Source organism: Anolis carolinensis, chromosome 1 (assembly GCF_035594765.1).
Source record: "Anolis carolinensis isolate JA03-04 chromosome 1, rAnoCar3.1.pri, whole genome shotgun sequence".
Classification (NCBI taxonomy): domain Eukaryota; kingdom Metazoa; phylum Chordata; class Lepidosauria; order Squamata; family Dactyloidae; genus Anolis; species Anolis carolinensis.
The window spans coordinates 208,311,106-208,334,107 of NC_085841.1; the positions used below are offsets into that span (position 1 = coordinate 208,311,106).

Below are 23,002 nucleotides of genomic sequence, written 5' to 3' on the forward strand. Positions count from 1 at the left end.
CTCGAGCGCTGCCTCTCTCTCGCTCTCTCTCTCCCGCCGCCATTTTTGCCCGGGGCGGGGGCTCGGACGGACGGCCCCGCCTCTGCGTTGAGCTCATAGGCCGCGGGTGGAGCCTCCTGTTCCCGTGGCTGGAGATGCTGGTCCCGTTGCTGCAGCCCCCCTGAGGGCGAGGAGAGCAGGTAATCCCCTCACGGAATCGGTGGGCGAGTTGCCTGGGGAAAAGGGGACTGTGTAGGTTGGAAATAGGGCTCCAGTGTCAGATACGAAGTCGGGAAAGACACGCGAAGAGAGCGGCTCTGAACTCTCCCTTGTTCAATGCATGAAGTTCCGGCTTCGTAGATTTGAGTGACAGATCCGTGTGTGTTGTGTGCTTTCCAGCTGCCTAATTTGGACCCCTGTCTCTGGGGTTGTGCGTGTGTCACATGACGAAAGAGCTTCACGTGCAACACTCACTCAGGCCCTTCACTCACTTTTCTTTCAGAGTGAGCCCTTCCAGACAGCTCTATATCCCAGAATATCAGGGCAGAAAATCTTACATTTACTGAGTGTGGACTCAGATATCCTAGTTTAAAGCAGACCTCGTGGGATTTTCTGCCTTGATATTCTGGGATATAGGGCTGTGTGGAAGGGCCCTCAGTGTTGCTTTTAGGTTTGGAAGGTAAGTGGCCAAGACTCAGGGTGCAACTGCACTGTAGGATTAATGTGGTTTAGTACTACTTTAACTGCCCTGGCTCCATGCTATGAGATCTTTGGAGTTGTAGTTTGGGGAGGCATCCTTTGGCAGAGAAGACTGAACACCTTGTAAAACTATGACACCCAGGATTCCATAGTTTCTAGCAGTGGCAGCCAATTGTGACAGAATCAAATTGAGAATATACTGCAAGTCGCTTCTGGTGTGAAAAAATTGTCAGTCTTCAAAGACTGGATTTGTTACTATCCTGCAGGTGGGGGGGGGGGCTTCTCTCTTGTCCCCGTATGGGAAGCTAGGGCTGACAGCCAGGAACTCACTCCGTCTCGCGGATTCGAACCGCCAACCTTTAGGTCAGCTGTTCAGCCAGCACAAGGGTTTAACCCATTGCACCACCACAGATCCTAACATATGGTGACTCCATGGATTTCATTGGGTTTTCTTAGGTTTGGAATATTGAGGTGTGGTTTTGCTATTTCCTTCCTCTAAAGCAGTGATTCTGAACCTGGGGTTCCCAGGTGTTTTTGCCTACAACTTCCAGAAATCCCAGCCAGTTTACCAGCTATTAAGATTTCTGGGAATTGAAAGCCAAAAACATCTGGGGATCCCAGGTTGAGAGCCACAGCTCTAAAGTATTGTCTCCCAGCCAAGTACTAACCAGGGCTAAGCCTGCTTAGCTCCCAGGATTGGGTGCCTTTACGGCAGAGGTATCAAATACATTTTCACTGAGGCCCACATCAGCCTTATAGTGGCCTTCAAAGGACCATTTGCAATTGGAAGACTGTATAAACCAGGCATGGGCAAACTTCGGCCTTCCAGGCATTTGAACTCCAACTCCCAGAATTCCTAACAGCCAGTAAGCTCTTAGGAATTGTGGGAATTTAAGTCCAAACACCTGGAGGGCTGAAGTTTGCCCATGCTTGGTATCTATATATATAAAAGGATAAAGTTGTTTGCAAAGTGACTATAACAACAAAACTAAATGTCCCAGAAATACGAAACTTGGCAACACAATGCAAAAGCCTTGCCTCCTGGTTGTAACAACACAACCACACCACAAAACCACAATCCGGACCCACAAAACTCACAACAACGCATCGTGACTATAACAACACAACTAAACGTCCCAGAAATACGAAACTTGGCAACACAACGCAAAAGCCTTGCCTCCCGGTTGTAAAAACACAACCACACCACAAAACCACAATCCGGACCCACAAAACTCACAACAACACATCATGACTATAACAACACAATTAAACGCCCCAGAAATACGAAACTTGGCAACACAAAACAAAAGCCTTGCCTCCTGGTTGTAACAACACAACCACACCACAAAACCACAATCCAGACCCACAAAACTCACAACAACACAACTAAACACAACTAACAACTATAACAACACAACTATATTGACTATAACAACACAACTAAACTGGATGGCCATCTGTCTGAGGGGTTTGGGTGGGGTCTTCCTCCATGACAAAGAGAAAGAAAGGGGTTGGACTGGATGCAAACTACAAATCCCAGCACCTCATGGCATGGAGTCCATGCATTTCAATTAGAGGCCTCTTCCTTCTCCCTTTCCCCGCCATCCAACCCACTGACCCAGTTCCATGGCTCCGCAGGCAGAAAAGACTGGGACGGATAGAACAAAGGAAGGAGGAAGGGAAGTGAAGTGAAGGAACACCAAGGACAAGAGCCCTCTCTCTCTGCCCAGAAGGCCAAGAGCAAAAGGGAGAGAAAGACCATTGATCCGGTTATATTTACCCTCCTTTCTGACCAGTGTGTTCTTATAAGCGAGCTCAGGATTTGAGCAGAGAAAGGGAACAGCATAGGAATAAAGGAAACAAGGAGAGCACCCACTCTATCTGTCCATCCACTCACCCACTAATAATAAAGAACCAGCCATGCACTGAGGCTAGAAGGCCATTCAGTGCTCATCTACCACCCCAATCCCTACATTCACACTTGGCCTCCAAAAAAACAATTACAATAATAACAATGACAACAACAACAATAAGAAGTAACCATCACAGGCAAGAAGCAGCCAGGCACTGAAGCTGGGAGGCCAGTCAGTGCTACACTGGGCCTCCAAAAAAAATACAGTAGCATCTAACTTATCCAACCTTCATCACCACTACAACAACAATAATAATAAACACCTACACAGGCAAAACAAAACAAAAAGACTATTCTACCACAATAAAAATATAAACCACACTCAACAGAAGCAGACATCATGATTAACGACAAACCAAAGACAACAGGGATCTCAAGCAATTATCAGACAACACAAAAATTGAAGAAGGTAACAGACTTCAAATACTACTACTAATGTGAGTATAAAGAAGGGTGGAGGTCACAGCATAAATACAACCTAATGTAGACTGACCAACACCACCAGACTAAGCCACAGCAACGCGTGGCCGGGCACAGCTAGTAAACTATATTGCCCCAGCATTGAAAGTTTCATGGACCACATAAAATGACATGGTGGGTTGCATTTGGCCCATGGATCTTGAGTTTCACACGTGTGTTTTACACCTTTCTTTCATATACTGAATACTTACAGATCCTAGAGACTGCATGTGCCTTCATATAAATATAATTAACTTTGTTGTGTTCTTGGCCAGCAAACGTAAAAGTGAATTGTGACAGCATACAATTGTGTATGAAATCTCTATTTTCCAAGTTGCCTGTTGATTTATGGTGAACACATTAATTTCCTAGGGTTTTCTTAGGCAAGGACTGCTCAGAAGCACTTTTGCCAGTTTCTTCAATTAGAACTACAGCCTGCAGCACTTGATACTCATCGGCTGTCTCCCATCCAAATACTAACCAGTGCTGTCCCTGCTTAGCTTCCAGGACAGACAGGAGTTGGTGACTTTATGGTATCTAGAACCCTGCTTTGTATATTGGATGGTTACAGGCTCTGGTTGTAGGTGTATATCATATTGGTATGTATGTTCTCAAGTCACTTGTTGACTTATGGCAACCCCAATAATTTCATAGGGTTTTCTTTGGCAAGGGATACTCAGAGATGGTTTTGCCAGTTTCTTCCTCTGAAATGTAGCCTATAAAACCTAATAGTTATTTGTGTTATCCCATCCAAAAACTATCCAGGACTGGTCCTACTTAGCTTGTAGTGTCAGATGAGGTCTGGTGCCTTTAGGGTTTTTAAGGACATGTTCAAGCTCTCTACACATACATTCTCCCCCATTCTTTGTACACAGCATCACATTGGCTGTGGTGATGTGCGGGCTCCTAGTTTGCCTCTGGCTAAGTGGCGGGGGTGGGGGAGGTGATTTCTGCTTGTGAGGTGATTTCTGCTTGAAAGCACAGTCACTGCCCAATTGTTTTGCATGTTCTGTCTCTTCATGCATTGCAAACTGGATCAGAGAAATCCCTTTTGAACCTTGGTTGAACACCATTTGTCTTCAAATCAATTTATGTACAGAACTCAACTTGATGATAAGAACTGAGTCTTAGTATAAGCCTTCATGAGGAGGTGTCACTACGGGAGAAGGTGTTAGTTATTTTGAGATAAGTTCCAGTGAAATTAAGATTTGGGGAAAGGGGCATAAAGGCAGAACTAAAGTAAAGGGGAAGACAAAAAAACCTCATTACTAATATATATAATGGGGGCCCCTGGTGGCACAGTATGTTAAAGCGTTGAGCTGCTGAACCTGCGGACCAAAAGGTCCCAGGTTCAAATCCTGGGAGCGGAATGAAAGCCTGCTGTTAGCCCCAGCTCCTGCCAACCTAGCAGTTTGAAAACATGCAAACGTGAGTAGATCAATAGGCACCGCTCTGGCAGGAAGGTAACGGCGCTCCATGCAGTCATGCCGGCCACATGACCTTGGAGGTATCTACGGACAATGATACCTCTTCGGCTTAGAAATGGAGATGAGCACCAACCCCCAGAATCGGTCACAACTGGACTTAACGTCAGGGGAAAACCTTTACCTTTTTAATATATATAATGCAGGGGAAACTAAGTACTGCTACCTCCTGTTGAGATCCTATTTAAATCCCATTGATTTTTAATGAAATCTAAATGTTTAACCTCTTCTAGGTTGCATTGGTAACTTGAAGTAAGTTTCCATTAAAGTATGTTACTCGGAGCTGCAGTGATTGACTAGTTAATGTTTACATTCTTTAAAATATTTATGCTTATTTTGTTGCATACATGCTCCATCTATGATTCTATGATCTGTAAAAAAAAAAAGTCATTTTTTCTTTAGAACTTCTGTTTTCTTGCTGCTGTGGATTTAGTCAAGGAAAGCTGAAGTGTCATAATTGGACAACAGCCTTACAGCTAAATGTATTAGGAGTTGGTACTACACTACTGTTAAGTTGTGTAGATTTTTTAAAAGAATTTTCTAATGCGTCATGATTTTAGTGAGATTGTTGCATGCCTGATAAAGCAGAAGATTAGTGAGTTAGTTGACATGCCACCATATGGCTCATCTGTAATGGTGAAGTTCCTAAGATAAATAGAACAGAGAGTTGTAGAGCAATGGCCCCCGCCGGCTGCTTTGAATGTAGCCTACATTAGTTTGAGAAAAACAACATGAATCACATAGGAGAGAAGTAGGACTTTGAATAGAAGTCTGTTGCCTCATTACTTTTGACCTGTTACTAACATTGACAATAATAGATCCAGTGTTAAAGTAAAGCTTTTAATGACCTTAATGTTAGTAGGACAACAAAGAAAATTGTTAGTAGAGGTTATATTTGTGCCAAGAACAACAAACCCGTGGCTGCTATAGAACAGTTATTCTGTAAGCAAGTAAATACTACAAACCCTTTATACCCGCTGATGTTTCATTCTAGGACCCACTCTGAATTGGTGGTCTCATTCTGTAAAATTGGATAGTAAAATTATGTAAAATGACAAAATCACAGCTTTCTGGAAAAAATTTTTTAGTATTTTCAAACCATGGATACAGAATTCATGGATATGTACATCTGACTGTGTTTCTTCATTTCAGCTTTTCTCAATTTTCTATCCTCTGTATTGGTCTCCCAACTCCCACTGGTCTAATAGGGCTACCAATTTGATTAAGATTACTTTGTTACATCACCATATTCTTCTCTTCTCCCCAAAGAGCTTAGTATGTAATATATTATCCTTCTTATCTTTCCAATAGTTTGCTTAGAATGAAGCCTTGGCCCAAACTACAGTCCTATCTCAGTAGCCAACCAGTTTGTCCAAAACATCTGGTAGGCCCTGGGTTGCCAGTACCTGTACTATGTTGCATCAGATAGGTGATGTTATACTGGCTGCTTCAGGATTAGAATTGATTTTCTTTTTACGTAAACTGAAGAGTTTTATTGGAAGCATGTGGGCCATATTATTGAACTGATTATTGAACTGATATACAGGTGTTGAGCCAGAATAAAAATGAGGTTTCTAAATTGGTGAATTGGTCATCTGCTTTGTAACAGTGTAGGATATTTACATGGAGTTTGTATTTTAAGAAAATTAAAAGCTTTCATGGCTAGGGCCCAAGCATTATCTGCTACTCTTGTAGATGTCTTCCTGTGAACTGCACTTATATACATCTTACAAGAGGCCAAAAGATCATGATCTATCTCACCGTGGAAGGAATTCTGTAATTCAATGCTGCTAGTTACATAATATGTGTGATTTTTTTTCATGTGATTGAGATAGTGAGTTTGATTCCAGATGCTATAAACTCTGCTGGTGTGATTCTGAGGGTGGATGTTGAACAAAAAATGCTATCTGCTGTAGCATAACAAAGTTTTTAATAGCTGAAAAATATTTTAAAATATATATTCTGCCTTTTCACCAGATAATTTACAAGACAATTATCAAGATAAATATGAAGAAGACTATCAGGTGAAATTTTTCTCAGTGGAATATTTATTTACCCTATTTATACCCTGCCTTTCACCACCCCGAAGGGGACGCAAGGCGGCTTACATGCGGCACATAATTTTGTCCTGTAGTAGACTGTCCATTTGCAACATTGTATTTTGTAGTTTGCATTTCCTTATACCTTTACTCCTATGTATTTTTATTATTGCTCTTGTGCATATGGTAATGTTTTCTAGTGTTCGTGCATCAACAGTGACTTGTTGTTTATTTGTTCAGTTGCTTCCGATTCTTTGTGACCTCATGGACCAACCCACACCAGAGCTCCCTGTCGTCTGTGGCCACCCCCAGCTCCTTCAAGGTCAAGCCAGTCACTTCAAGGATACTATCCATCCATCTTGCCCTTGGTTGGCCCCTCTTCCTTTTTCCTTCCATGTTCCACAACATCATTATCTTCTTCAAGCTTTCCTGCCTTCTCATGATGTGGCCAAAGTACTTCATCTTTGTCTCTAATATCCTTCTCTCCAGTGAGCAGTTGGTCATTATTTCCTGGAGTATGGATTGGTTTGATCTTTTTGCAGTCCAAGGCACTCTCAAAAATTTCCTCCAACACCACAGTTCAAAAGTGTCTTATCTTCCTTCACTCAGCCTTCCTTATGGTCCAGCTCTCGCATCCATAGGTTACTATGGGGAATACCATTGCTTTTTAACTATGCGAACCTTCGTTGCCACTATTTTATTGAAATTGGTCATTGCTCTCCTCCCAAAAAGTAAACATCTTCTGATTTCTTGGCTGCAGTCTATGTCTGCAGTAATCTTCACTCCTAGAAATATAAAGTCTGTCACTGCCTCCATGTTTTCTCCCTCTATTTGCCAGTTATTAATCAGTCTGGGTGCCATCATCTTGGTTTTTTTGATGTTTAACTGCAACCCAACATTTGCACTTTCTTCTTTCACCTTGGTTATAAGGCTCCTCAGCTCTTCAAAGGGATATCTGCATATCTAAGGTTGTTAATATTTCTTCCAGCAATTTTAACTCCAGTCTTGGAGTCATTAAGCCCCGCATGTCGCATGATGTGTTCTGCATACAAGTTGATTAGGTAGGGTGAGAGTCTCCAACCCTGTCATATTCCTTTCTCAATCTTACACCAGTCTGTTATTCAGTGGTCTGTTCTTACTGTTGCTACTTGGTCGTTATAGAGATTCCTCAGGAGACAGACAAGGTGACTTGGCATCCCTATACCACCAAGATTGCCATAAATTATAGGTTTGAAATGAGACATGATTGCATTAAGAAATTATAACATTTTTGTTGTGTTGAGTCTTCTGGTGCTTTGATGACTTAGGTATGCTGGTTTAACTCCCTTCTTGGCCACTTTTTGATTCATTGCCCTTTCTGAAGTAGCACTTGCTCTTGTCACTGCCTTGTGTCAGGACATAATTGTTGTTTAATGAACTTCAGAAAACCAAGTAGCAGCAGTTGGTCTTCCAAAAGAAAAACACGCCAACTGTAAAAAAAATTTGTTTTTTAAGTTTTTTAAAACAGTCCACATTTATGTTGGTGAGTATTACAAAAGCTAAAATGGAGCAACTGTTGCAGAGATTTTGTTTCATTTTATTTTTTAAAGGAAATTAAATCAATGCACCTTCCTTTACAAAGCTTCCATCTTTGGCAACAAATGTTTGTCTTTTGTTGTAGCAATTACTCCCTCATGTCAGTGTTGCATTAATGTTACAGTTTGAGCCTTTTAGTTCCTTGATTAGTGATTTGAACCAAGCTCCAGTAGACAGTCCAGTTAAGAGAAAAGGACATGATCCGAGTGTGGTCTTGTATTCCCTCGCCTGCTGTTTATGTTAGTATGAAAGCAGAGCCCCACTGACCTGAATCCTAACAGGAATGTTTACTGATAGAAATTTATGTGTAATGAGAATAGGCAGGGAGATACCCTTTCCTCACTTCTACCCGTACCTTCCTGGAGCCTTCTCTAGCAGGCAGCAAAACTCCTTGGAGTATCTCCATGATCTATAGCAGGAAATGAAGGAAGAAAAGTTCTGGTACTGCAAGATTACATTGGATATAGTCAGCAATTATTTGAAATACGTTATAGCAAGGCTAATTAATGCTGTATTTTTTCAATTCTGAGACACTTTTTTTCCATATAAACATTTCTAAATCGGGGTGCGTCTTAGAATCACACGTACAGTATATCTCACATATTTTTGGTGGTGGTGATACTGAAATTAGAGTGCATTTTACAACTGAAGAAATACGATACTATGCTGTTAGACTCTATGGCAGGCATGGGCAAACTTCGGCTCTCCAGGTGTTTTGGACTTCACCTTCCACAATTCCTAACAGCCGGTGGAAGTTGAAGTCCAAAATGCCTGGAGGGCCCAAGTTTGCCCATGCCATGAACATGCCTATGTTCATATTAGCAGCTGGACAGTTACATGTGTAAAGCAAATTGCATGCTTCATGTGTTACTGTGTGAGAGGCCTTGCTGCTACTATAGTAAAAGGGCAACATATCCTGTTTGTCTTGGGAATGACTGAGCATATACACTAGTGCTCTTTTGTCATATGATAGGTGTTAATACTTATCTCTGCACTTAGCACAGGACAGGTCTCTCCCACTGCTTCCCACCAAATAATATGTGTGTGATTATGCCACTATCTGCTTGAAATGTATTATCCCCCAGCATTCGGGGAGTTTGGGATTTATTCCATGTTTAAATTTTAATGCAGGGATATTTTTCAATTGAGTTGTAGTTTTATTTTCTATATCACCACATGTTTTTCTGGTTGTATATAACATCATCAAAAGGTATTTGGGGTCTGAAGTATAGAAGTCACTGGTACTGAACTTTTGTGGGAAAAGACAATGGATGTATTTGCAACTTCACACCTTTCTAACTGCCATGATCTAATACTATGGAATCAAGAAAGCTGTAGTTTTTTGAGACCTGGTAAAACTACAATTTCCATGCATTGAGCTGTGGCAGTTAAAATTGTGTCAAACAGTATAGATGCACCTAAGAAAAGTTCTCTAAACAATCATTCTTCTTTTGAGTTTATCCATGTATGAATAATGATAATGCCTATCTAGGCAAATGAATACCAAGTAGATTTTTTATTTTGCACTACTTCTTCCATAGAAAATTTGGTGTCATAGAAATAAAAATTTAAAAATAGGAATAGGTTCCTATAACAGAAAAAAAGGAGAACAGTTCAGCAGTTTCATCCAAATTTTTATTCAGAAATAATAATGTGTACATGTGAAAATGAAACTACCAAGTCAAGGAATACTTACAGAAATAAACAAACATTTGAAAATTTTAGGCTTCATTCAAAATGCATTTTTTTCTTTCATACGTTTCTACTTTTCGTCCCGTATTTCCATTTTAGTGGCCATACTTAAAGATTTATGCCTTTAAAAAACACTACCTGTGCCCAGCCACGCGTTGCTGTGGCGAAGTATGGTGGTATGGGAAATAAAGTATTGAGGAATTGGTGGTAGTTAACGTAAAGGGTAAACATTTTCCCCTGACATTAAGTCCAGTCATGTCTGACTCTGGGGGTTGGTGCTCATCTCCATTTCTAAGCCAAAGAGCCGGCGTTGTCCGTAGACTCCTCCAAGGTCATGTGGGATGACTGCATGGAGCGCCGTTACCTTCCCGCCGGAGCAGTACCTATTGATGCACTCACATTTGCATGTTTTTGAACTTCTGGGTTGGCAAAAGCTGGGGCTAACAGTGGGGGCTCTCTCCGCTCCTCCAATTCAAACCTTTCTGTCCAGAAGTTCAGCAGCTCAGCGCTTTCACGCTGCGCCATCAGGGGATATTATTTCCTAAAGGTTGTGAATATACAATATTTCTGATTGTGTTTTTTTTTGTCCGTTGGAGGCAAGTATGAATGTTGCAATTAGGGAAAATGATTAGGATGTAATGGCCTTGTAGCTTTAAAGCCTGGCTGTTTCTTCCCTGAGTGAATTTTTTGTTGGGAGGTGTTAGCTGGCCCTGATTGTTTCCTGTCTGGAATTCCCTTGTTTTCAGAGTGGTGTTCTTTGCGATATTTTATGTGCTTCTACTGTCTGTGGCCCTGAGAAAACAGAGGATTTGCCAGACTTTGATGATGGGAATACTTTGTTAGGAGGTGTTAGCTGGCCCTGATTGTTTCCTGTGTGGAATTCCCCTGTTTTCAGAGTGTTGTTCTTTATTTAGTGTTCTGATTTTAGAGATTGTATTGTTCTGTTTTATTATACCACATTAATTTTTATATATTCTGATTTTAGTGTTTTTGAATACTTGGAGCCAGATTGTATTCATTTTCACGGTTGATCGCAACACAATAATAATAATAATAATAATAATAGTAATGATAATAATAATAATGATTTGGTAATACACAGTGCTTCACTCCCTTATCAGGTTCCTTTCTGAAAGAATCCTTTCTTGGGAGGTGTTAACTGGCCCTGATTGTTTCCTTTGTGGAATTCCCAATTTCCCTGCTTTCAGACTGTTGGTCTTTATTTACTGTCCTGGTTTTAGAGATTATATTGTTCTGCATTATTCTATCCCAGTAATTATTTCATATTAAAGTAGAATCTCACTTATCCAACATTCGCTTATACAATGTTCTGGATTATCCAACGCAGCCTGCCCTTTCATAATCAATGTTTTTGTAGTCAGTGTTTTAAATTCATTGTGATATTTTAGTAGTAAATTTGTAAATACAGTACAGTAGAGTCTCACTTATCCAACATAAACGGGCCGGCAGAATGTTGGATAAGCGAATATGTTGGATAATAAGGAGGCATTAAGGAAAAGCCTATTAAACATCAAATTAGGTTATGATTTTACAAATTAAGCACCAAAACATCATGTTAGACAACAAATTTGGCAGAAAAAATAGTTCAATATGCAGTAATGCTATGTAGTAATTACTGTATTTATGAATTTAGCACCAAAATATCACGATATATTGAAAACATTGACTACAAAAATGCGTTGGATAATCCAGAATGTTGGATAAGTGAGACTCTACTGTAATTACTACATAGCATTACTGCGCATGGAACTACTTTTTCTGTCAAATTTGTTGTATAATATGATGTTTTGGTGCTTAATGTGTATAACGATTACCTAATTTGATGTTTAATCGGCTTTTCCTGAATCCCTTCTTATTATCCAACATATTCACTTATCCTGCCGGCCTGTTTATGTTGGATAAGTGAAACTCTACTGTATATTGATAATCTTATATTATCTGCTTAGAACTGGATTATATGAGGCCCCTTCTTCACAGCTGTATAAAATGCACACTGAAGTGGATTATATGGTAGTGTGGAGTCAAGATAATCCAGTTCAAAGCAGATAATATAAGATTATAAATGGGTTATATAGCTGTGTGGAAGGGCCTTGAGTCTACACTGCCATATAATCCAGTGCAAATTAGATAATCTGTGGAAGAGGCCTAAGTCTGCCTGTCCCCTAACTGAACCCTGGCTGTCCCTTGGCTGAGTTGGTTGCTAGGAGACCAAGTGGGCAGAGATTAGCCCTTTAAACTGGCAGCAATTGGATAAAAACAATTATTGCTCTCCCTCTAATTAGGACTTTGTTTTTCTTTTTTGTTGTTGTATCAACCTAGAGGCGTGGATGATGGGTTGTGTTGTCAAATTTCGAGGTTGGAGGGCTTGTAGTTTTGTTGATTTGTGGGTCGCCGTGATGCCATCACTCATTTATATATATAGATGTTGGGAGGAGCTGATGAAGCAAGCTAGTTTTTCTCTCCCTTTCTTATTTGTTTTTCATGAATGCTTAGTAGGGGATTACTTTGCTTTTTGTAGATGAACACACAGAGCTAGAGCAGCTGAGAACTTCATATTTTCCAGCTCAAGCATTATTGCACTATTTGCTGCAACCATGGTACTATTTTTATGAAGTACTCTTTTATTACCCTCTAAATGCTGTTTATAAACTTCAATCTAGACTGGGGACAAGAAGGAAAAGAGGGGGGCTAGGAAGACTGAAAAAGACTTGCGCAAAAGCATTGTTTTTTCAGAGCCTCTGTTAGTGTCGTATGGCTGTAAATTTCTCTTGGTACGGCAATTGTGTTATGTTGTTTCTGGAATTTGTTTGATATGACATATATGTGTCTGTGGTCCCACTCCATTCTACTCTTTCTCTGTAATTCTCCACATACAGTAGAGTCTCACTTATCCAAGCCTCGCTTATCCAAGCTTCTGGATTATACAAGCCATTTTTGTAGTCAATGTTTTCAATTTATCATGATATTTTGGTGCTAAATTCATAAATACAGTAATTACAACATAACATTACTGCGTATTGAACTACTTTTTCTGTCAAATTTGTTGTCTAACATGATGTTTTGGTGCTTAATTTGTAAAATCATAACCTAATTTGATGTTTAATAGGCTTTTCCTTAATCCCTCCTTATTATCCAACATATTCGCTTATCCAAGCTTCTGCTGGCCCGTTTAGCTTGGATAAGTGAGACTCTACTGTATTACTCATTCTGTAACCCTACATACTATACTTTTGATATATTAATATTTAGGAGGGACTATTGAATATATTGTACATTTCTAACACCTGGTGGTGATAAGTAAAACTGCTTTTGGGTTAAAAATGCAATAAGTCTAACTGGTGATATTTCTTATTTTACAGATCAGGATCCCCATGCTATGTTTTTAGCAGTGGAGAATGAACATGGATAATTTCACTCCTATCAACAACAAGAATCTCTCTTCAACCGCTAATATGTCTGGTCTCTTTGCATATCCACTGAACTTAACTACCAGTTCTCCTTCCATGTCAATTAATAAGCTTTTCCCAGCCTTGTTACAATGCTTTGGCATTATTCTTTGTGGATACATAGCTGGAAGAGTTAACATTATAACATCAACTCAGGCCAAAGGACTTGGAAATTTTGTCTCTTGTTTTGCACTCCCAGCTTTATTGTTCAAAAACATGGTTGTGCTGAATTTTTCCAATGTGAATTGGTCCTTCCTCTATAGCATTCTTGTTGCCAAAGCATCTGTGTTCTTTTTAGTTTGTGTTCTAACATTCTTGATAGTCACTCCTGAGAGGCGGTTTAGCAAAGCGGGACTGTTTCCTATCTTTGCTACTCAGAGCAATGACTTTGCCCTGGGATATCCCATAGGTAAGAAACAAGTGTACGTATTATTATTTGTCCTGACATTATTTTGAAACACATTGTGCCTTAGAAGTGCACAGTACACATTTTCAGTGAGAATGTACATCACGTGTGTTGTTGTTTCACCAGCTATTTCAAGAATTTTTCAATAGCTGAGTTAAAATACTTTGGCTTCATTAACCATAAATAGCATAGCATAGGTCTATAGAAATAAACAAATGGGATGGTTTTAGCAGGGAGACATGGATTTCTGGGAATTGAAATTTGGGCATATTCTTCTGCAGCTGTTCTATCTTAAAACTTCAGTTATAGGCATTATATCTGGCTAACAAGCTGTTGGCAAGACTTAGGTGTTTGTTTTCAAGAAGGTGATCCAGTTGAGCATGTTTGTATCAAAATGCATCTGAACATATGCAACAGTTTGCCAATGACATGTGGCCAGTCTCATGTTTCTTACTTGGGCAGAATGATCTTCACTGTGCTTTTAATTTGATACATTGGAAAAACATCTTTGGATTTAGTTCTATTGTCCAGGCTATGTTCCTGATTGTTCCGATCAAAGAGGCTAGATGTTAGCCCTAACACATTGTCTTTCTATTTAATGTTTAACTAGTGTTTAACTTTAAACACTAGCGGCAATCAAATCAAAGTTTTAGAACTAGTAGAAGGGGAAGGCAATGTCATTAATCAATACAATAGTAAGCAAGGAAGAATAATATGCAAGCTTTATTAGATCTATGTGATCTAATACATGAATCTGTTGAAGGACTTATGTAGAGAATTGCTTCATCATTTTTGCATTATATTACATTATATTGTATTGCATTACAACTTTTCTTGTTGCTGGGTCCAGTAGCAATTTACAGTATGGAAATAGGTTTTGCTCAAATGAGATTTTTTTTGCATTTAAAAAATACACCAGCATATCTGTATTATTATTAATAATAATAATAATAATAATAATAATAATAATAATAATACAACTTTATTTGTATTCTGCCCTATTTCCCCGAGGGGAATCATGACTTTGCAACATTTTAGGCTCATGTCTATATTTGGAGCTTTGAAACAGCTTTTATAGGCACCTTTTCTAGCACACAGAAAGAAGGGAGAGCACTGCCTGATCACATGTGTGCTTTTGCTTTTTCTGTTTGGGTGAACGTTGTATTCGGTCAAAATACTCTTGAAACTACATGCTTTATACATGGCATCTTAAGGAAAAACAGACTTGATACTATGATTATGGTGAGAAAATATGGACCTAAAGCATATAGCTTGTGTTGTTTACATAGGATGCCAACAAGTCATAGAACATCCGTAATTATGGGTTGAGTCTATGCCTTGGATTCATGTTTCTGTGTTACGGTAATGCTGACAAGTGCTGATTCGACCATTTGCAGTCGTGCCAGACCATAAGTATGAAGTAGATCTTGATTTCACCAATTTATTTTATTATGTCAGAAGTGAAACTGACCCTTTGACCAGAATCTCGCCACTTGGAGTGCCTCTGGTGTTGCTGCAAGAAGGTCCTCCATTGTGCATGTGGCCAGGGTCAGACTGCATTGTAGTAAGTGGTCTGTGGTTTGCTCCTCCCCGCACTCGCATGTTGCAGGCTCCACTTTGTAGTCCCATTTCTGAAGATTGGCTCCACACCTCGTGGTGCCAAAGCTCAGTCTGTTCAGTGCTTTCCATGTTGCCCAGTCCTCTGTGTGCCCAGGGGGAGTCTCTCATCTGGTCTCAGCCATGAATTGAGGTTCAAGGTTTTAGCCTGCCACTTTTGGACTCTTGCTTGTTGAGGTGTTCCTGCGAGTATCTCTGAAGATCTTAGAAAGCTATTTCTTGTGCTGGCTGATATCCAAATGGGATAGGCTGGAAATGTCACTGCTTTGGATCTTTCATTGTTGGCTGCTATTTCCCGGCAGATGTCAAGTGGTTCAATACTGGCTAAACAGTATAATTTCTCCAGTGATGTGGGACATAGACATCCTGTGATAATGCGGCATGTCTCATTAAGAGCTGTATCTGCTGTTTTAACGTGGTGAGATGTTTTCCCCACTGGGCATGCGTACTCAGCAACAGAGTAGCAAAGCGCAGATGTCTTTACTGTTTCTGGTTGTGTTCCCCAAGTTGTGCCAGTCAGCTTTCGTATGATATTGTTTCTAGCACCCACTTTTTGCTTGATGATCAATGCTTCTTGTACGTCAGAGCACGTCCAGGATAATTCCCAAGCATATTGGTGTGCTGCAGTGCTCTAGTGCGATTCCTCAGAGCTCAAAATGCTGGTGTGTTCTTAAGGTGAAAAGCACACATCTGTGTTTTAGATGAATTAGGAATCAACTGTTTCCCCTATAATAGGCAGAAAAAGCACCTAAAGCTTTGGAGAGCTTCTGTTCAACAATTTCAAAGATCCCTGCTTGGGCGGTGATGGCACAATCGTCAGCATAGATGAAACACTGTCCCTTCTGGCAATGGCTGATCATTTGTGTAAATTTCACTTTTACCCAGACTTTGTTCCACAGAGAAGCAGTTAGGATATGTTGTGTTGTGGGATGCTTTCTGTTTCCTTTCTTCCAGCCTCACCCCTTTATCTGGGCTCTTGCATAAGGTCAATGTAGGATGTGTGTTGGAAACAGGCATTCTTTCTCTTGTTTACCTTCTACATGGGCAATTAGATAGGATCATGTCAAGGGACAGCAGGAGTCTTGAGTGTTCTGCAATGTATTAACTAAATAAGTGTGATTACAACTGTGAAAACTATAGAAAGAGGGAAGTACTTTTGCTTGTAGTATTTTGTCATTAAAATTTTAATCCATCAGTTTTTTTTATTTTGGTGAGGCAGTACCTGCCTTGATGACAATATTTGTCAGTTTTGAAATCTGCTCCTATAGTACATATACTTCTGAGTTCCTAATTTTCCTTGGATAGATTTCTTTTGCAGTTAAATTTTGTATGTTTTTTTCTATTAGAGTTTTTATTTATTTATTTATTTATTTTTCAAGCTTATATGCCGCCACTCCCTAGGGCTCGGGGCGGCTTACAAGAACTGGCTAAAATCAACAATTTGCAAAATGATGGCAGACAAGTTTAATTTGATTTTTTGTTTAGTCCTGTAGTGTACTGATCTTGATATGTGGCTATGTTATAGAATACTTCTTCCTATGTCAAATCTTTGCATTTATTTATTTTTTAATTTATTTACAGTATTTATATTCCGCCCTTCTCACTCCGAAGGGGACTCAGGGCGGATCACATTACACATATAAGGCAAACATTCAATGCCTTTAACATAGAACAAGGACAAGACAAACATAGGCTCCAAGCTGGCCTTGAACTCATGACCTCTTGGTCAGAGTAATTTGTTACAGCTGGCTGCAGCTGGCTGGCTGCTCACCTTGTCTGATTTTGCATTGTCTGATTTTGGAAGGAGTGGGGTTTGCTTTGTATAATCGTTATGTGGTACTACCCATGATAGCGTAGGTTTTTGTAATGCTACAGTGATGCTGCATCCCATGTTTAGCCACTCCAGTTGTTTAATATTTCAGAAGAAGGATTACAATTCTGTTTCATCAAACCTGTGGTTTACTTCTTGAAGTAATTTGATTGCACATGCGTTCATACATTTAATCTATTTTGTGAAATAAGTTGCAATAAAGGCTAGAGGCTGTTGTAGAAATTAATCTGATGAAACTATAATTTTGGCTTGTATGGAAGCACAACCTTTCGCTTTATGCCTTTGGTGAGCTGTTAGAGTTCCTGGAAGACACAATGAGGAAGTACTGGGGGCCGAGAGACCACCTCCTTAACCTTGTATTATTGTAGTCTGCTTGCAAGTTTGATGTCATGGATGCCATTTTCTCCCCACCTCAAATACTTAAAGACTGGCAAGATTAGGGCTATGCTGCTTTTTTTATGGTACTGTATGGCGCAGTGGGCTAAACAGCCAAGTTGCTGAACTTGCTGACCGAAAGGTTGGCGGCTCGAATCCGGGAAATGGGTAAGCTCCTGCTGTTAGCTCCAGCTTTTGCCAACCTATCAGTTTGAAAACATGCAAATGTGAGTAGATCAATAGGTACCGCTCTGGCGGGAAAATAACAGTGCTCCATGCAGTCATGCCGGCCACATGACCTTGGAGATGTCTATGGACAGTGCTGACTCTTTGGCTTAGAAATGGAAATTAGCACCAAATCCCAGAGTCAGACATGACTAGATTTCATGTCAGGGGAAAATCTTTACCTTTAATATTAAACCAGGAGCCTTCTTTGCTTTATATAATTATTGTTTTGAATAGCCAAGGCTGACAATCAAAGTGAAACTTAAGTGTTCAAGACTCACTAATGGCCATTCCATTAATTCACATTTCACTTCAGAGGCTTGAGGTTGCAAGTCTTCTGAGAGGTCATGCTTTATTTTATAATGCTTAGCTATTCTTCCTACTCTTCCTACAGTTACCTTTTACCACATTAGAAATAGTGCCCTGTGACATTTTAATAGCTATCTGTGAAGGCACACACCTAGTTCAGAGTTTACTAAATTATCATTTTATTGTTTAGGAGGGCAAAGTGCAATAGCATAAGTTAAAATTGCAGCATAGGACTTACTCATCCATTCCAGAAATAAATACTTAAACTCAGCTATGACAGCCAGTAGTGGTCAGAGCAGTAAAATATCAAAAGAGTATTCGTAAACATTTTAGATTTAGATATGGGACAATTTGTCAAGCAAAAACTAGTACCCGATTCCTTAAAGGTACAGTGGTAGGCTTGGTCACCTGGTCTGAAGATCAAGCCCTGGCTGATGTGTCCTGAATTTTGCAGAGGAGGAACCAACGATGAAAAACAAGGCTTGAGCATTCAAGAGCCAACAAGCTGTCTAGCCCACTGTAATTCCTTCTGGCTTTCACAGAGTTTGACATGATTGGCATACAATTTTAAGAATAGAAAGAGGGTAGATCTAACAAATATGTACAGTTTCAGAATACCAGAATTTGCAATAAAAGGCACATTAGGATGAGATAAATGGAGATAAAACAACTTTTTGAAAACATTTTGAAGCATTGATAAAATTAAGACTTTGAGGCTTCTGCCAACACGCAAATAGCGATCCAGTGAAGAATTCTGCTTGTAGAAGTAGAGTACTAGGACAATTTTATGTGGTTTCTATTTTCTCACACTTGTCCTCCCACACTACATCAGACTGTGCCATAGCTGTCTGGAGCAAATTCTCAGGCATGGACACCAATGGTCCTTGAGCTGTTGTCCAACTATAACTCCCCAGCATTCCTTCCAGTGGCTATGCTGTAAGAACTCATGAGTCCAACATCTTAACCCCTGAAATAAATTTGCTGTTATTTTAAAAAATACAGGCTACAACTCTATTTATTACTGGGCACAGTATGACTCCTGTAACACTTTCTTTGCTTATCATTCAGCAAAGTTATTCTTGGAACCAACCTTTTCCATCCTGGCACTATGCAGATATATTGCCTACAGCTCTTATTGACCATAGGTACCAGGACCAGTAGGCAGGGGTGATGGGAATTATTGCCTGAAATAATTGTAGGATGGGGAAGCTGCTAGACTGTATGTTGTTGATAATGTTGTTCGGGATTCAAGGATAATGTGGGGAGTAGTAATTGCTCACACAGATCAGAGTAGAAGCACTTCAGATAGATCACCCACAACTGCTATTTTGTGGTGTCTGTTCAGAAGATTTTCGGGGGAGACATCTCCTGGTAACCCCTCTTGCATGTTTATTCAAAAGCATTGTTCTTGTTCTTTGCCTTCAAGTCAATTCTACTTATCACGACTATCATGGCATTTTCTTGGCAAGTTTTATTTAGAGGTGGTTTGTTTTTTCTTTCCTCTGAGACTTGAGTGCGTGTAACTTTCCCAAGATCACCAAGTGTCCTAATATAGTGCTCAGACTGCTACAGTACACCATGCTGGCTTCCACTCAAAAACGTCTGCCTTCCCACTGAGCTCCTTTTTATCTGGTGTGACAGAGTAGGGAATGCTGTCCGTCATCCAGATATTTCCTCATGTATTTGTGAGCTGCTGAACATTGTTATTCTGTCTCTAATTTTGTTTGTTTGTTATTTCATTGGTATAGTTACATCTTGCCTTTGGTTGAAATGCCAGTGTTATGTCTTTCTCAGGATGGCAAAAGAAGAAATCTACCTCAATTGGGTTGACATTCAGAATGACCTCAATCATGGTCATTCCTCCTGCCATCCTAGAATGAATCTTCACAGTAAATCCAATCTTTAATTCTAGGGAAGACACAAGGAACAATCCACCACAATTAATTCATTCTGCATGTCAACCCAATCATGGTGAATTGCTCCTCTTGCCATCCCCGAATGAATCTTCATGGTAAGTCCAATGTCACATCCTTTAGGGGTTCTTTGAGAATCTCTGTCAGCTTCTAGTCTTTGTCTTTTAAATGTATTAGTTCTGGGTAATTTTTGCCTTCCCTAAGTGAAGGGCTTAGCCATACCAAAGCTTTGTCAAAGAATTCTGATGCAATGGTGCATAGGACAAAATCTCTGAATAAAACTATATTTGCTTTAGTTAAGAGTTTAGTGCAGGATGCCTGTCTTAAGTAATCTCTTGTACATAAACAGATGAAGTATTGAAGGCCTATGGATACTGACCTGTATGAATAAAATGTGTGGCTGTGAGAACAGAGATGTGAGTGTACAGCATTTGTGAAAATCCCTATCAATGGCCTCTTAACATTTTTTCTTTTTCCCTCTAGTTGAAGCTTTATATCAAACTACTTATCCAGAGTATCTCCAGTATATTTACTTGGTTGCACCAATATCTCTCATGATGCTAAATCCTTTAGGATTTATTTTTTGTGAAATCCAGAAATCAAGAGACAATCAGAGTCTTTCTCACAGCAAAATCAAGATTGTGGGATTTGGACTTCTTAGGGTGTTACAAAACCCTATTGTATTTATGGTCTTCATAGGAATTATCTCAAATTTCATTCTCAACCAAAAGATTCCTGATTATTTGGAAAACTTCCTTGATGGGCTTGCCAGTTCTTTTTCTGGTTCAGCACTTTTTTATTTGGGCCTCACCATGGTGGGCCAAATCAAGAAACTGACAAGGGGTACATTTGTTGCACTGATTCTTCTCATCACAGCTAAGCTGTAAGTTTTATTTTTAATTCTAATATTGGTTTTTTGTTTGCTTGTTTGTATGGTCACTTTTTCAGTATTGGGTTAAGTCTTAAATCCAGTGTCATGAGACTGAAACAGCATGTGTTTTTAATGAAGTTGGATATTTATGTCTTATTTGGACTGCACAATTGCAATCAAAAATTAAAATATTAAAACTTTATCTCCACCCCAAAAATACCAAAATCCTCAAAATACCATCCTTAAAATCCCATCCTTCACCAGTATGTAAACACTTGATGGCAGAGAAATGCTTTACCTGCATATGAAAGGTATGCAGAAATGGGGTCATCCTGGTCTCTCTAGGCAGGGAGTCCCAGAGCCTGGCAGCAACCACCAAGAAGGTCCTCTCCATTGTTCTCATGAGCTTGAGAAGGTGGTGCAACAGAGAAAAGGCCTTCCCCAGATAATCATACTGTTCTGATAGGTTCATAAAGAGAAATACGGTCCTTCAGATAACCTGGACCCAAACCATATCTCAGTCTGTCATCACTCAAAACCATGCAAAAGTGCAATACATTGGCATAGCAGGCTTAAGCTATCTGTATGAGCTGCAGTAGATTAGCTTCATAACTGTTTTGATAGTATTTTAAGTAATAAATACTTTGATTGTGTCCTTTTTTTGAATATATACACGCAAACACACACATATACATATATACAATTTTTCATAATATTTCTAAAGTGACTTAAGTGGATTAAGACAAATCAATAAACATCACAGTTAACTTGATTATTATACAAAACGGAAGTTGAAAGAACTAGTCCCAATTTCCGACAGTATCCTTTCAGTAGTTAAATATAAACAATTCAAGATGATTTAGCCTGGTACCTGCAAATGAATAGTGGCCCACAAGGCGTGCCTCTTTACCATGACCTTTTTACCATGACCACTCTCCTGCTGTTCTTTTCACAAAGTCTTTAAATGTAATGTGTGGCAATATCTTGAGTTTGTTAAACTTTGCTGTTGAGTAATTTGTATTTCTCCTATTCATTTTTCCAGACTGTTGATGCCACTTCTATGCAGGGAAATGGTGGAATTATTGGACAAAAGCAGCAGCTTGGTCAACCATACCAGCTTATCAAACTATGCATTTCTCTATGGAGTCTTTCCAGCAGCTCCTGGCGTAGCTATATTTGCAACACAATTCAACATGGAAGTAGAAGTTGTATGTCTCCTAAAACCTCTTCATTTGGTTGAACAAATGCAAAATTAGAGTATACTTTAAAAATGAACTTTTCAAAGTGATGCAAGCATTACTGACTTACTGTGTTCTAGAAAGATAAGAACACAGTTCAACTTGAAGTTAAATAAATTGATTTTGCTTAAGAGCACCTACTCCTTTCTTAGGCGGTTCTTAAGAATGGCTTTGCTGCCTAACTTTGGAGATTAACCTCTACTAGAAGTGCTAATATTCATAATGGTAAATATACACCATTTACAATATACACCAGAAACAGATATAGAAAAGAAGGAAGTGCATGAAAAGGAAGTGTACTAAGTGTACTCTAATCTGATGCTCACCTTTTTTTTTTTTTTTTTACTAAATTGCCTTCCCAAAATTAGGGTGCACATTAGATTCGCGTAACATGTTAAATACTTTTTTTGGGTTTTAGGGTTTTGAAAATTGAGGTGTGCATTTGATCCGATAGCTCATTAGGCTATTAATAAATTAGATAATAAACACTATTATCTTTGTAATTGTAAGCTGCATTCTCTTTCCATGGGCATTCTGGGATTTGTTTTTATACTTCTAACCATTCCGTGCATATCATAATGCGCCATTGGCATTCCTCTTGGTCTCCTTTGGTCAGACATGATTTTGGCTCCAACTTAAGACTAATCATCTGTGCAACTATTGACAAATGTCTCCTCTTCCTTTCCCAAAAAGACTTTACCTGCTGATAAAAGCAATTAGGGAAATGGTTAAGTTAATTTATTTAGGGTAATTTCTCCAGACAGGGATATTCTGAGTTACTACACATGCTCCCATAGTCTGCACAATCAGTCACTATACTGCCTACAGATTGTGAGAGCCATTCCCACTACAGTTGGAGAGGGGAAAACATGTTTGTGTGTGCATCAGGTCTTCTAGATCAGATTTTGTAC

General features: G+C 39.4%; 1 protein-coding gene across 5 annotated transcripts in view; it reads left to right on the top strand.

The window, feature by feature from the left end:
* The first annotated feature begins 33 nt into the window (after window positions 1-33).
* gpr155 (G protein-coupled receptor 155) overlaps window positions 34-23,002 on the top strand; it is a 57,467-nt gene continuing 34,498 nt past the window's right edge. For 3 of the 5 annotated variants that reach the window (XM_062969154.1, XM_003226431.4, XM_062969155.1), the window contains exons 1-4: window positions 34-179; window positions 13,220-13,715; window positions 20,466-20,865; window positions 21,896-22,061. In XM_062969154.1, coding sequence (XP_062825224.1) covers window positions 13,256-13,715; window positions 20,466-20,865; window positions 21,896-22,061 — 1,026 coding nt within the window. In that variant the 5' untranslated portion in view covers window positions 34-179; window positions 13,220-13,255. Of the gene's footprint in view, window positions 180-13,219; window positions 13,729-20,465; window positions 20,866-21,895; window positions 22,062-23,002 lie in introns of those variants that run through there. The other 2 variants (XM_062969156.1, XM_062969157.1) reach the window with 2 other exon arrangements.